The sequence below is a fragment of the Chondrus crispus genome, genomic scaffold, assembly GCF_000350225.1.
Source record: "Chondrus crispus Stackhouse genomic scaffold, scaffold_242, whole genome shotgun sequence".
NCBI lineage: Eukaryota > Rhodophyta > Florideophyceae > Gigartinales > Gigartinaceae > Chondrus > Chondrus crispus.
In genome coordinates, this window is record NW_005179126.1 from 1 (window position 1) to 14210 (window position 14210).

The following is a 14210-nucleotide window of genomic DNA, read 5'->3' on the forward strand; positions in this document are numbered from 1 at the left end:
GCATTTGATTTCAAAAGGCTGAACTCTGGGTACCCTTCTGCCGTCCGGTGGTGCTCCGTTTCCTAAACGTGGGGATTTTGGGGGGGAAGGGGGGGTGGCGCGGAGGGGACGTGGGGATATTGAGGGGAAGGGGGGTGGCGGGGAGGAGGGGACGTGGTCATATTTGGGGGGGAAGGGGGGTTGGTGGCGGGGGGGAGGGAGCGAGGGCGGGGTGGTTCACAGGAAAGGGATTTCGGCGAAGCCACTTCATCATCGATCATGAACTAGAGAGCAGCCTCCCCGGCTTCTCTCCATTTCATGATCGATGCCAAGGAGGCATTTGATTTCAAAAAGCTGAACTCTGGGTACCCTTCTGCCGTCCGGTGGTGCTCCGTTTCCTAAACAGAGTGTATTGTTGAGAGAACCAATGTTTTGATCTGCATGTGCTCGTATTTGGATTTAATTCCACCCTTTCATTGTACTGCAAGTGCCACTGCACCGCATCGAGTCCATGGAATTTTAGTAGTGTGCATATGGACTGAGTGTGGACTGGTACTTCCTTTAGCCAATGGATTTCGACCAGTTTGCGGAACTACCAAGCATTACAGTGGTTCTGTGTAGCATTCGTTGTGGCATGCGATTAATTTAATGAAATGACCCGGCCAATAGCGTGACCGCAACTGGTTGAAGAAAAAAAAAAAGAAAAGAAAAGCGCCTGTTAGGACTGGCCCTCAACACCCGCTGCAGAAAAGCCTCGTAAACCCGCACCTACTCAACGACCTGCTCACCCGCACGAAATCCCCGCCTTCCATCAAACTGATCTGCTTACTGTACAGTACCAAGGGTTGCCGTACATCCCCCCGTGCACCGACGTCCCCCGCCGCTGTCACTTTTGCGCCTGCTTCCGTCCTCTTGCCAGACTATTTAACGGAGTGAAAACGCGTGGGGGGGGGGGGGGGGACAACATCAACGTCCCTGCGTCCGAAACTTTTCCACAAACCATCCCCACCTGGGCAACTGTACCAAACCCATCCCGCCTGCCCACCCTTTCACCATGAACTCTGTCCCTCTTGCCCTGCTAACACTCGCGGCCGTCCTCAGCCTCGCGTCATCCAAGAGCGGCAAGAACCCGTGCCACCCGAACCGGCGGGTGGAGTCGCTGGGCGTGCCGTGCGAGGGCATCTACCTTCCGCCGGGCATGTGCGACAACTGCGAGCTGTCCGCGTACGACAGCCGCGGCAACTTCAACGACTGCCAAGCCATCTACAAGATCGGCGAGCCGGCGTGCCGCTCGCAGATCGAGCGCTACTCCGAGCTCAACCCGTGCGACACGGTGCGGAAGAAGCAGCTCGAGGACTTTGACGACCCGGACAACCGCAAGGCGCTGGACTACTTTGTGTACTCGGTGTGCGAGGAGTGCTGCGACTGCATCCCGCGCGGCGCGCGCAGCTCGCAGTACGAGGAAAGGAAGAGGGCCAGGCCGAGGACCCTGACGTCGCTCGTGCGCGGCAACTGCCCCGCGCACGCGCATTACGATATCTGTAGGGTGTGGCCGGAAATTAGACACGTGACGCGGCCCGGGGGTACGCTCAGGCTCGGGCGACCTAAGGCTTGCCCGAAGATCAGGGAATGGTTCTTCAGCCCCGCTAGCAAAGGTTGGGCAGGGCAGGATAACACCGATATTAGTCGCGACGTGAGGAATTTCTTGGGCAATTTTAACAGCGTGGCGAGGTGCCGTAGGAAAAGTACTTGGCAGAGATGCACGGACCTTGAAGTTGCTCAGAGGCGCATTTGAGGGGCGGGTCGAAGCGGTCTTGAGGTTTTGCGCTGTGGTGACTGATTCTCGGCAGATGCGGCTCTGTGCGTAATTAGAGGCGCAGGCTAAGGAGATATTTCATGCTCTCCTCGATGGGGGTACAGCAACGGTACAGCAGACCCACTGTAGTAGTGTACGGTATGTAGTAGAGTGATGTGGTAGTTTGGATTGGGCTGTGGTTTTTTCGATCTATTTGTTGTTGGGTGGGGTAGCAATTAGCTTGAACTGCACTGGAAAAGACAACTGTTACCTTACCGTATATATGAAGCACTGTTCAAGCTTGAGGATGGGTATCGGATTGTACGTCATGTACGTGGTGTAAAACGGCCTAGCGTATCAGCGTATATGAAGCACTGTTGAAGCTTGAAGATGGATACCAGATTACACGTCATGTACGTGGTGTAAAAACAGCCTAACTTTAGTGTAGAAGCGCCATACCGTATATATGAAGCACTGTTGAAGCTTGAGGATGGATACCGGGTTATACGTCATGTACGTGGTGTAAAACGGTCTAGTACAGTATAACTTAGCAGCGCCATACTTCTCTAGTGTGGGGCACTGCACCTATTGTACACTCTCAGTGCGCTTCTGCGCGGTCCTGTAAAGCTTTACCTATCTCCATGTGTAGTACAGTACCCTTGGGTACAGTACAGATAGTGCACTGTCGAGTGTGGGCAATGGGATTTCACAAGTTGGACGTAGAGGGGGGGGGCATCAAGGCTTCCGTGGGCACTGATGTTATGAAACGGGGCGTACTGTACGTATTATAAAATCTCGATTTGGTGAACACAATTTGCGATTTTAGGATTTCAGGAGGCGCCCATTGGGCGCCTGTGGAATGTCTTTCAGAGCCTCACGGTTCGGAAAGATTTGGTTTCGAAAAGATCTCACAGTAATGAAACTGTTTGGTGATGTGCACCAGTTTAGAAGCTGTAGAAACCGTGGGGAAACGGAACCGTGCAGCTGCGGTGCGGTGCAGTACTGTTGCGCCTACACACACGTGGCAGGCGGTGTCGGTTTCGGGAATGGGCGGCGTTCGCTGCGAAGGGAAACGGTCGTGGTAATGGGCAGTGCGTGGGCCAACAGGGTAGTGGAGCTTGAGGGATCGAAGGGAAATGGCGGGGCGACGCCAAGGGAAACAGGCGGCAAGGCGCGAAAGGAAAGAGGACGGAAATGGGGTGATTGAGGGGGCCGACGGAAGGCGGGAATGGATTGAAGCGAGACGCGAGAGACAGCGCCCGGGGGGCGGGAAGGCGCGCCGCGTAGGATAGGTAAATTAGTATAAAGGAGGGGATCGGGGAGCAAAAAGGAGAACGGGGGCATCAGGTGGATTCCTGAGAAACCGAGGAGAGGGGCTGATATCGGGTGGATTCCCGTGGATTCCGAGTGGACTCTCGGCAGCAACCTCTGGATACGAAATAAATCCTGATTTGACGGTGCTCATTTTATCGGGCACAACAGTACAGTACTTGTACCAATCAATGGTAGCGTACCAAGGGTACTGTACGTAGCTTCTTTTAGGCGCCAAGGTCAGGTGCACGGGAATACATGCTGCATCGGACGTCCCTGTAAGGAGAGGATTTGTCTCGACGACAAATGCCGCATTTATGCCAGTGCTGTATGATGTTGTGATTTATGTGCATGCTGCCCTATCGCGAGACTACTTCCCATTCCCGTTCTCTATCAACGTCCCAACCCACACACCCCGCTACCCACCCACCACCCACCTATCTGCAGCTCTGAACGCCCTTGCATCTCAACATCTTTCAGGAGGCATGCCTCGCGGTTGACAGTCCGAATTCATTGTGCACCACATTCCACAATCTCCTTACTACGTATTCCAATGTCTTCCGCTCGCTGTTGCAATCACCGGTCTCCGCTCTCCTGCCTCTCCGCCGCTTCAAAACACTCTCGCGCCCTCCCTTATTCTTATCCCCTCTTTCTTCCCCGCCTTCACCCCTCAACGTGACCCACATCCCCCCCGCGCCGCTTCATCATCATGACCGCTTTCCTCACCAGCGCCGCCCTGCTCGCAGCCGTCCTAGCCCTGGCCTCTGCGAGCCGCAACCCGTGCCACAACAACCGCCGCACGCAAGGCGACGGCGTCACCTGCGAGTCCATTGTTTTCCCTCCCACCCTATGCCAGGCCTGCAAGCTTCGCCCGCGCGCCGAACGCGGCAATTTCAAAGACTGCATGGACATCTACGACACCTCCAACCCACAATGCCGCCAGGCCCTGCGCCGCTACGCAAGTCTCAACCCGTGCGACGTGCAGCGCAACCGCCACGTCCGCGACTTTTCTAACTCCCAAAATCTCATCGCCCTCGACTACTTCATTTACTCCGTGTGCGAGCAATGCTGTGATTGCATTCCGAGGGGGACAAAGCCCGGCGAGTTTGCAAAGAGGAAAGCCGCCGGCACGTTGATCAAGGTCGATCGCGCCAACTGCCCGGCGCATGCAAGGTACGACGTCTGTAAGGTGTGGCCAAATATTAGGCATCTCAGATCTCCGTGGGAGCGGCTGCCGCGCGATTTGAACACTCTTTGGCCGAAGATCTGTCCCATCATTTTCAAGTGGGCCGACTCGCCGGATGGACAGAACTTGTACAATAAGGATCAAATTAATCAGCCTGCAAGCATGACACAGTTCTTGACTAGATACGTCAAGGTTGCCTTTTGTAGCAAGAAGGCTTTCTGGAATGAATGTACGGCGCTTGAAAAGTCCCAGTTGCGCATTTGAGGATGCAGCCTTCTCCATTGAGTCATTGGTCCTGCACAGTCGACCATGCCGGAATCGAAGCATTTTGTAGCATAGGAAACTGTTCTTGACTGGTAAAACATTCCGCAAAGACTTCGCTCAACAAAACTAGTCTTCTACAGTAATCGTCTCAAAGCTAACGGCACAGTGTACAGAACCAAGTGCACACCGTATGTATATCGAAGCAGTCCGATCAACTTTTCCTGGTTTGCATCGCTTGAAGAGTGGTGCGGCCCAGAAGGGTCGTGCACATTGGGAGCTCGATGACTGTGGCGACGGGACTGCTGGGTCCTACGCTTGTGCAACAACGAACCACGGGGACACGAAATTTATGGAGGAGGGAACTAGTAGAGTGAGGATGTGTTTGAAAAGGTCACTACTAAGCCGGAAGGCTCACATGACTCGACTTGTTCCAAGACAGAGCCATCTCCAGTACTGTAAGGCATCAGTGGTGCAGTGCATGTCTTTCCGTCGTCGCACTCAAGTTGACACATTTCAGCGACAGAGGGGCCTCCGTCCCTGATAGTGGCAGAGCGAACCCTTGAAGATTGATGCAGGGTGGCAAAGCTTGATAGCATATCTCTCAGAACCGAAGACCATCGAAGCTCTGTGGGCGACACTACCCTTCGGTAGTGTCGAAGGTAGCAATTAGCTTGAACTGCACTGGGAAAGACAACTGTTACCGTATATATTGAAGCACAGTTTAACTTACCTAAGTTACCTTCAAATGCAAGTGCGAACTGCTTTGTGGTGTCGCCTCACCTCCACGTGCCAGCTGCACACGTGGACAAAATATTGTTACTTCAGGCACACAAGAGAATTACAGTATCTATTTCTGAAACCGATGAGATGCTTGCTCTGCTCAGCCATGGAGCCTCGGTCAAGCTCTTTGCAAAGAGAAGGGCGATGGTTTCAACCTCACTCTCCGTTTCAGATCTTGCAAATTGATTTTGCAAATTGATTCTTCGCTATTGGAACATGCCCGCAGCACTTCTCCAAGAAGAATCGTCAGAACGGGCTCGTCATCTTCTTCCACAAAATGCATACGACTACTATGCCGGCTCTGCCGGAGACGAGCGCACATACTATCAAAATCTCCAAGCATTTCGGGCAATCCTCTTCCGTCCTCGCTGCCTCATTCCTGTATCAAAGGTTGACACATCTGTCACGCTCCCAACTTTCGGCAACCTCAGTGCCCCGATCATCGTAGCACCCATGGCTATGCAGAGAATGGCCCATCCTGACGGCGAAATTGCCGTCGCTCGCGCGGCTAAGCACCTAGGGCTAGGCATCGTGCTCTCCACCTTTTCGACGGTCAGCATGGAAGACGTCGCTCACGTCGGCACTAATCGCCTATTTCAGTTGTACTTGTACAGAAACAGAGCCGTTTCTTTATCGCTAATAGAGCGCGCGAGGAAGTCCGGATATAAAGGTATTGTACTTACGGTTGATGCCCCAAGATTTGGTCGGCGAGAGAGAGATAAGGACAATGCTTTCCATCTGCCGCCACATCTCACGTTGGCCAATTTTTCTCCAACTAGTACTGAAGATGCAATTTTAAAGTCTGGGAAACGATTGTCCGCCTTGAATCTCATGGGTGGCTTGCATCTTGAGCAGAACCTTTCTCCAGAAATCTTGACATGGCTCGTTAGAACTGCAAAACTGCCTGTTTGGGTGAAGGGCATCCTGCGAGGTGATGATGCTTTAATTGCTGTCAGGGCCGGCGCCGCCGGAATCATTGTTAGCAACCATGGCGCTCGTCAATTGGAGGGTACAATACCAAGTATTCAGGCATTGCCTGAAGTTGTCGAAGCCGTGAACGGGCGAGTACCCGTGTTGCTCGACTCTGGCGTTAGAACCGGCGAAGACGTCGTGAAGGGCTGCGCCTTGGGTGCAGATGCTGTTTTAGTCGGAAGGCCGGTTCTCTGGGCCTTGGCTGAGGGTGGGGAGAAAGGCGTGCATGACCTCTTGAATGAGATGAAGAGAACCGTGGACCTAACAATGGCGTTGTGCGGAGCGCTGAACACCTCGAAAATAACTAAGTGTATGATTAAGGTCCCTCCTGAGTTTCGGCCCGTTCGAAGCTCAAAACTCTAATCCCTAAACCCAACACCAGCGCACGTTGCCGCTGTCAAGAAACATGGCAGAAGAAAAGCCGGTGCGACCATCCGTGCGTGCTGCGTACTTTTTCAAACCAGAATCTTCTATGATGCCCATCGAAATGCAGCAGAAATATTTTAAAAATTGGTGAAGCAAGGCCATCACCAGAAGCTTGCGGAGAAGAAGCATGGACTTGATGCATAGACGTGCCCAGAGATGACGAGATGCAACTTCGGTGGCTGCCGCGTAGAGGAATACTCTTCGTTCTGGCGATGGATTGTCGACTTTCTCACTTTGTATGTCTTTGGCTGCTATGAGTTGCTAAGGCAACTAATTTCATCGTCTTATCCGCATGCGCGTCATTGCGAACCCGCGCCCCCATCGGGCTTTGGAGGGACAAACTCGCTGATCCTATTGACTGGATGTTCCACTGGTATTGGATATGAGCTTCTCAAGCAACTCCTAGCCGCAGAGCTAGATGTGGTTGCCATCACCCATAACCAAGACGCGGGACTACCCAGAAAATGCAAGCAAGTTGTGGTCGATTTTGGGTCGACGTCGTCTACAGAAAATGGTTGCATCACCCTCTCAGGAATTGTTGAAGAGCTAGGTGCCAAGAGGCCTGTCATTCTGGTTCATTGCGCAGCTGTCCTTCACCCGAAAACAAATGCCAACTACTCTGCTTCTACCATTGTAACCAGAACGCTTACTATCAATCTCCTAATGCCCATGCTTTTCGTCAAACGGCTCAGTGAGTTATTAAGCGGCATCGTTTGGATTGGGTCCTCGACTCAGTACATTGCTCCAAATTTGTTTGATTCGCAGTGCCCCATGCACGTCGCCAAGACGCCTTTTTCCGCATACCCCTTGTCGAAGTTACTCGCCTTCGTGTTCGCGGAGCGCTGGTCTATCATCAATTCCAAACCAGTTGTTGTAATACACCCTGGCGTTGTTGCAACTGGCTTGTACAGAGACGAACGGGGGCTCGTGGGGAAGATCCTTCGACGTATGATGCCGTTTTTTGCATGGACTCCGGCATTTTCGGCAAGAAGAATTTTACAGCTCGTCAGTTACGGAGGGTTTTTTCATCATTTGGAGAAACGTTTCGATCCCTCAGGCGCGCCCCAAGGTTCCATTCCTGTTTATTGGGATTCTGTGACCATGGGACCAGGATTGCTACCCCTTCAGATTCTTGACCAGGGCCAGCGAAACAAAATTGCCGAAGCGCTTAGTCACATCACTGAAAGGCGTATGGCATCGGAAAGGAGTTCAGCCAGTTCTATGGATTAGCCTAGCCGCAACGGTCCTTAAAGTTAAGCCTATTCTTACAAGACGTCACGTCACTGAGCACCGGTCAGGTTGATTATGACTGCCCATCTCGTGAAGATTTTGGCAGAGTGTCATCATCTTCAATAGGACTTGTTGCAATGTCTCCTGCCTGTTCGGCGACTGCCAGGCTTCGATCACCTGGAGTGACAGACATGATGGATTGAGGCTCACTGCTTGCTATGTTCTGTTCTTCTTGATCTTCAATTTCCTCAGGATACTCGAAGTCCAAGACTTTTATCTCAACAGGTTGAGAATCTTGACGTGTTTGGGGAGAATTTAGTAAGAATTCGTCATGTTCAACCAGGTTCTCAACGTCTTGAGATGGAAGACGTGTAAACTCCGATCCGTGTTCTGTTCGCCCCCTTTCTTCTCTGAGGAGGTTGTCTGTCATCTTGGCGTCCGGTATCAACACAAAAACTAATGGAAACACAAGCAGGGGAAGAGACACATGGGCGATAAAAATGGCCATGGGAAGGTTCGTGAAATTACAGGGAGCCGTCGTCTTGATTCCAAGATAATCGATTAGCGCGACACCGACTGTCCGTGATACATTGGATCCCAGATTTTGATAAGACGCTAAGAGCGCATACACGCTGGCCTCCATTCCTTTCGGACAAACCTTGGAAGTCAGTACAACCGCGGGCATGAAGTTAAGTGTATAAGCCACTTGAAAGAGAACAGCATCACCTAGCATAAAGGCAACTTTGTCTGGGATACCAAACCGAAGGTTGTATCGCTTAACAATGAATATGTCAAAAAACGAAGCTGCTAGCTTGACCAAACACGTTGTCCAAAAGGCAGTTCGAAAATTTCCACGGCTTAGGAATCTTTGAAATGCGGCAACTCCTATCCCACCTGCCAAGCTGCCGACGAGCGATGCATAGGTGACGTAATAGGTAAACGAGAAGTGAGGCCCGTTTGGCACGCATGTGTCGCTCCCGGTAAACCAGTAATCCAGAGCTCCAGGCAAAGACACATAAAGCATACTACTCAGAAACATGAACAAGTTTGCCTGCTTGAGCATGGGCGGAAGCCACCTCATGCCATAGACACAAAGTATGAAAGCAGTTATTAATGAAAGGATAGACTGGGACTTTCCGGTACCAAACAGCGCTGCACCGCCGACGACCAAAGCGCCTGCTGTCATCAGCACTGAGAGCTTAAACAGATCTGGGTGAGCATTGATTTTATCCCTTCGTATGCCTCGCTGACCTGGTGGAAGGGAAGTCTCTGGGAGCCAGCCTGCGGCTACGGGTAGAATAACCTGGGCCGCGAGCGGGAGGCATACCAAAAAGATGTAACGCGGGTTGACATGATCGGCCATGGGGCCGGCGATCAAAGAGCCTAGAAAGGTTCCTGCCATGTATAGTCCCCAGACATATGTGACGAGGTCGCTGCCGCTCTCAGGCTTGCTGACCATCATCTCTGCATACTTTCCCTCACATAGGAGATCCACGACAGCGAGTTGGAGATGAGCCAAAAGCAAGAGAAGGGCAGCTAGAGGTGCGAGGTATGGAGTAAACTGGACGCTGCCAAGGACGCCTAGGCAGATTGTGCCGAAGACGGAGACAAGAAGGATGTATGAAGTCTTGTGATAGCCATAGAACGGGACGGTATCGGAGAGCAGACCGATTGCTGCTTTGAGTGCCCAGGGGGTCTGGGCGACGGTACCATAGCTCTGGTATTTGTCTCCAGTGACGCCGAGATTTTTGAAATACGGAAGCATTGCGCTTGTGGCCATTTGACTAGGCGACGAAAAGTCGGGGTTCGTACGAGAGAAGAGTTTGTCAGAAAAAAGCTTTCCTATCTTGGTAAACGTGGAAGCTATTCTGCGAAGCATTCAAAGGAAGAACATTAGAGTATAAATGTGATTCTGAACAGATGTGGGACTTACAAGATGAAACCCTTTAAACAGGTATAAACCGATACGAGCAAAATAGCAAAATGCCATCCAAAGTTGTGCACGATACTGCGAAAAAAGTCGCGTCCAGAATGGAGTACCATGGTGGCGTTTCAAGAGATTGGCAATTGAATGGGATGGCGACGATGATAAGAAGGTTTAAAGCGCGGGGTTAGTTGCAGCGGAGGCGATAGCTCGCCGTCGCTTGAGATTGTAAGGATATCATTTGCTTGAGGATGAAGTCTGGAAGAAGGACCTGTTCTTCGTCCACAACTTCTGAATAAGGAGCTCGCAGTGGTGGAGTGTGCATAGTCTGGGAGAACAGAGAGAGAGAGGAAGCCCAGGATAGTTGCCGAAGAAAAAAGGTTGCCGAAGAAAAAAGGATTAGAACTGGCTTAGGCCATGAGGGCGGTCATTGTTGCGTATGATGATTGGCGGAAGGCATTAAGGCTAATGCTCTCATCTGGGTTTACCCTTATGATGGGTACCACCTAAATATATTCAATAATTATAAATTCCCTTGCAAAACCGTCTTCATTTTATTGCAGATTGCGCTCCCCATAATATCAGATGCACCTCCGTTATCCACAGAAATTTCAAATTAATTTAGAAAGCTCCAATTGTAACTCTTAAAAGGTCAAGCCAATGAAGGAGGAACACATGGCATTCGAGAAGGCTATGCAGTCATTTTGCCGTTCGTCACTCGGGGGCCTGACACACTCTGAACACAAGAACTGTGTTCCCTCATCGACTTTTCTGGCGTTCTTCTATCTACGTCGCGACACCTTTACTAGTTATTGCTCCTTGCTAGCCCATACGCGCTTCGATCCCTCTCCTGAACCACAATCACGTTATGGCTATGATGCCGCCTCCAATGGTGCCGCAGCCGATGCCACCTACGCATGCCCCGACGCCCTCTCCGCTGGGACCACCGACCAGCCAAGAAAAGGTAAGCGCGACCGATGCTTGTCACCCTCCAGGCCGACTTTCCAATTCCTAGTTCCTCCGCTCAGAGATCATCCTGCTGACTCCCTATTCCCTCCCGACATGTTTGATTCCTGCTCCAATTTCACAGACCCCTCCAAAATCTGTCATCGACACTGCGCATGCCGACATGGTGCACGACGCCCAGCTCGACTTCTACGGCCGCCGCCTCGCAACCTGCTCGTCTGACCGCACTATCAAAATCTTTCACGTCGATCGCAACGGCGCTCACCGACCGGAAGCCACACTCGAAGGCCATACTGGACCCGTTTGGCAGGTCGCCTGGGCACACCCGACGCGACACGGCCGACCGATGCTCGCCTCCGCCTCGCACGATGGCCGCGTCATCGTATGGATCGAAGATGCCCCGGGCATGTGGCGCAATTTTTACGAGTACGCATGGCACGCCTCCTCTGTCAACTCGGTTGCCTTTGCCCCACATGAGTACGGTCTCATTTTTGCGTGCGCATCGTCGGATGGCTTCGTCTCCATCTGCTCCCAGCTGCAGGATGGCACTTGGGATGAGAGACGCGTCAGCGAATCGCGGGACGGCGGCGCACATACGCATCCTCTTGGTGCCAATTCAGTTGCGTGGGGACCCGCTATTACGCCAGGCGGTTTGTGGATGCCAGAGCGTGCCACGCCCCCGCCGATGCGAATTGTCACAGCGGGCTGTGATCACCTGATCAAGATCTGGAAGTTTGACAATGACGCGAACAATTGGTTACTGGATGGGGAGCCTTTGAAAGGTCACCGTGAGATGGTGCGGTGTGTGTCTTGGGCCCCGAATGTTGGTCTTCCTCGCTCAATCATTGCTAGCGCAGGGCAGGATAAGAAGGTTATTTTGTGGAATCAAGAGCTCGAAAGTGACACCTCAAAAGCTGAATGGACGAAGACCGAGCTACCAGCGTTCGCGGGGCCGGTGTGGTCTGTTAGCTGGAGCCCGACTGGGAGCGTGCTTGGCGTCGCATATGGCGATGATAAAGTGACGTTGTGGAAGCAGGAGCTTGATGGATCTTGGAAGAACGTTACGGACGTCACAGCTGAGGGGACCGCCGTGCCGGAGTCGTCATGATTTGTACAAATGAAAGAAGTTTTTAACTGCCGTGTCTACAACGGGTCAGGGATCATGATTTCTGTCGCAACGCGATGCAGCGGTGAAGCCTTCAATACTAACAGGAGGGGGGGCACTGCCCGCTTAAAGCGATAATTAAGGCGAAAGAAGATCAGCATGACTGCGACCAGTAAAACGCATTACGTTCGTGTATGGCTCAGGTATTTGTGGCGGACTGAATCTATGCCTGCATACCATATGTCCCTTTTTCCGAGACGAATGCCGCGTACCGCTCGTCGAATGAGCTACAGGTAACGAAACAAGCGCTCTTGTATCACTTTGGTAGCATTTCCCGTCTTTCCTCCCACCGATTATTGTTCGCTGCTGTACCACTCTCCGGCATTTTGTCGCACGCAGCACTTTGTTCACCATTCCGATGCAATAAGAGTCTAAGACCTTCTCGCACCTCCAATCGGTTGCTCGCCACTTCGGCGATCAGTTACGGCAGAAAAACTACCACATACATCAGGCTTGACTCCAAATTGCACCGCCACCGATCGCATGTGAGAGTGCCATCCCTTGATCGGTACTCTAATACGCTCGAGTCCCTGCTCTGTGTGCGCACAGGTTGTTCTTTAATTAAAAACAGAAGCCTATTGCTTATCTGGTGTCGATGAGATTATCTACATTTCGTCCCGAGGAGTACATCGCGATCTAAGACTTTAAAAGAACTATCTAAGCTGAGGACTCAGCACCGAAGCTGTAGTCGCAGCCTCATTCGTGTCACTCCCTTGCAGCGAATCATCTTGTTTATTGGCGGGCACAAACAACGAAACGGGCCAAATCTGAGAATCCTTCCGCACCGTTCATTCCCGTTCGTTCTGTTGCCGAAAACACAAGTTATTTGGGAAAACTGCACAATGCAAATAGCTTGTTAGAGTACGGTACAGCTCTGTGATCTACAGTCAAAACTTTGTCCCACTTCCTTCCACTCCTACGAATTGCGCGCCTGCGTGTATCCTCAACACACAGTCTGCATATTGTAACATTAATTTCAGTTCGAACGAACCGGCTGGTGCAGATAAGCAATAGTCATTCATAGTGATTTGCAAAACGCGTCACTCCACACCGAAAGTTATTCTTTGGTCGGCCGCAACGTCAGTGACCTTTGCGTTGACTCCATTTGTCCATTGAACCCGAACACATTCAACCTGAGTAAATGAGCCAATTCCAAAGTGCACCGTAGTAATATACGACTCTCCGCCACCTTGTGTTCCAGGAGACCCAATACGCCTTGTAAGCCTTTGTCCGTCTACGAAGACGGTCACTACAGCGTGCAGTGCTGTGGCCCCACGAGTAGGGTCATTTGCAACTGTCACTAATAAATAGCGAGAGTTCTCCGCTGACTGCAGTTGTCCTTTCATCACTAGATATTTGCCTTCAATGGTATCAACATCTCCATGTCCAACAAATATATCCATTCGACCATCAAAATCGTAGTCGACAGCCACAGCGTGGTTCCCAACAGTATTTACATCCTTAGGGATGAGGCCTTCGACCTTTTTGAAGGTCCCATCTCCATTGTTGAGTAGCAAAACATCTGGTTCCCTATATCTTATGACCACGATATCCACAAAGCCATCATTGTTAAAGTCACCGGTCGTAACTCCCATGCTATTTGAACCAGTAAGTATACCCGAATTCTCAGTTACATCAACATACTTTCCATTCCGATTTTCAAAGAGATAATCCGAGTAGTCATCATCCTCCAATTCTGGTCGATTCGTCATGACGGTTCGATCTGCCCGAGCAATATACAGATCAAAGTCTCCGTCATTGTCAAAATCGATCTCTGCTACCGCATTGATGGAAAGCGGAGGTACTTCAAAGTCTTGCGGCATGACATCTCTGTTGACTTTCTCAAACGTGAACGGAGCAACGAGCCGGAAAATTTCCAGAGATCGGATGCTAATGAGCTCCATGACTCCATCGCCATCGGTATCTGTCACGGCCACTCGTCCGCGAACTTGATATTGGAAACCTGGAAGTTCACGCAATTTAAAGTTGCCTTGAACATTCTCGTATGCGAACTGCACCAGGCCTGATGTCTTAGAGCCCAGAAAATTAGTGACAACCATGTCTGGCCCTCCTTTGTTACTCCATTTCTCCGAATTCTCCCGCAGAGCAAGATCCATGAATACTATATTTCTGCCTCTGCTGGCACGCTTGCCGAGACCATCAGAATCTGATATATCAGTGATGACGCGGTCCGGGCTTATCGAGTAGATCT

At 51.4% G+C, this 14210-nt stretch overlaps 6 protein-coding genes; 5 read left to right on the forward strand and 1 right to left on the reverse strand.

Annotated features, from left to right (window-relative positions):
- The first annotated feature begins 201 nt into the window (after positions 1-201).
- CHC_T00004700001 (hypothetical protein) lies at positions 202-2139 on the forward strand. XM_005716135.1 is given in 3 exon segments: positions 202-1033; positions 1034-1774; positions 1775-2139. The coding sequence occupies 1 exon segment, from the start codon at positions 1034-1036 to the stop codon at positions 1772-1774; it is 741 nt and encodes a 246-aa protein (XP_005716192.1). The 5' UTR covers positions 202-1033; the 3' UTR covers positions 1775-2139.
- A 1850-nt stretch (positions 2140-3989) lies between these two features.
- Positions 3990-4535, forward strand: CHC_T00004701001 (hypothetical protein). Its single transcript, XM_005716136.1, has one exon. The coding sequence runs from the start codon at positions 3990-3992 to the stop codon at positions 4533-4535; it is 546 nt and encodes a 181-aa protein (XP_005716193.1).
- Positions 4536-5531: 996 nt separating this feature from the next.
- On the forward strand, positions 5532-6650 carry CHC_T00004702001 (hypothetical protein). The gene has a single exon (XM_005716137.1). It carries the CDS (start codon positions 5532-5534, stop codon positions 6648-6650), a length of 1119 nt encoding a protein of 372 aa, XP_005716194.1.
- Positions 6651-6869: 219 nt separating this feature from the next.
- CHC_T00004703001 (hypothetical protein) lies at positions 6870-7943 on the forward strand. Its single transcript, XM_005716138.1, has one exon. The coding sequence runs from the start codon at positions 6870-6872 to the stop codon at positions 7941-7943; it is 1074 nt and encodes a 357-aa protein (XP_005716195.1).
- A 1-nt stretch (position 7944) lies between these two features.
- CHC_T00004704001 (hypothetical protein) lies at positions 7945-9986 on the reverse strand. Its single transcript, XM_005716139.1, has 3 exons — positions 9877-9986; positions 8131-9727; positions 7945-7977 (listed from the first exon to the last, which is right to left on the reverse strand). Exons 1-3 carry the CDS (start codon positions 9984-9986, stop codon positions 7945-7947), a joined length of 1740 nt encoding a protein of 579 aa, XP_005716196.1.
- Positions 9987-10720: 734 nt separating this feature from the next.
- CHC_T00004705001 (hypothetical protein) lies at positions 10721-12702 on the forward strand. XM_005716140.1 is given in 4 exon segments: positions 10721-10735; positions 10736-10831; positions 10958-11941; positions 11942-12702. 2 exon segments carry the CDS (start codon positions 10736-10738, stop codon positions 11939-11941), a joined length of 1080 nt encoding a protein of 359 aa, XP_005716197.1. The 5' UTR covers positions 10721-10735; the 3' UTR covers positions 11942-12702.
- Positions 12703-14210: the final 1508 nt, after the last annotated feature.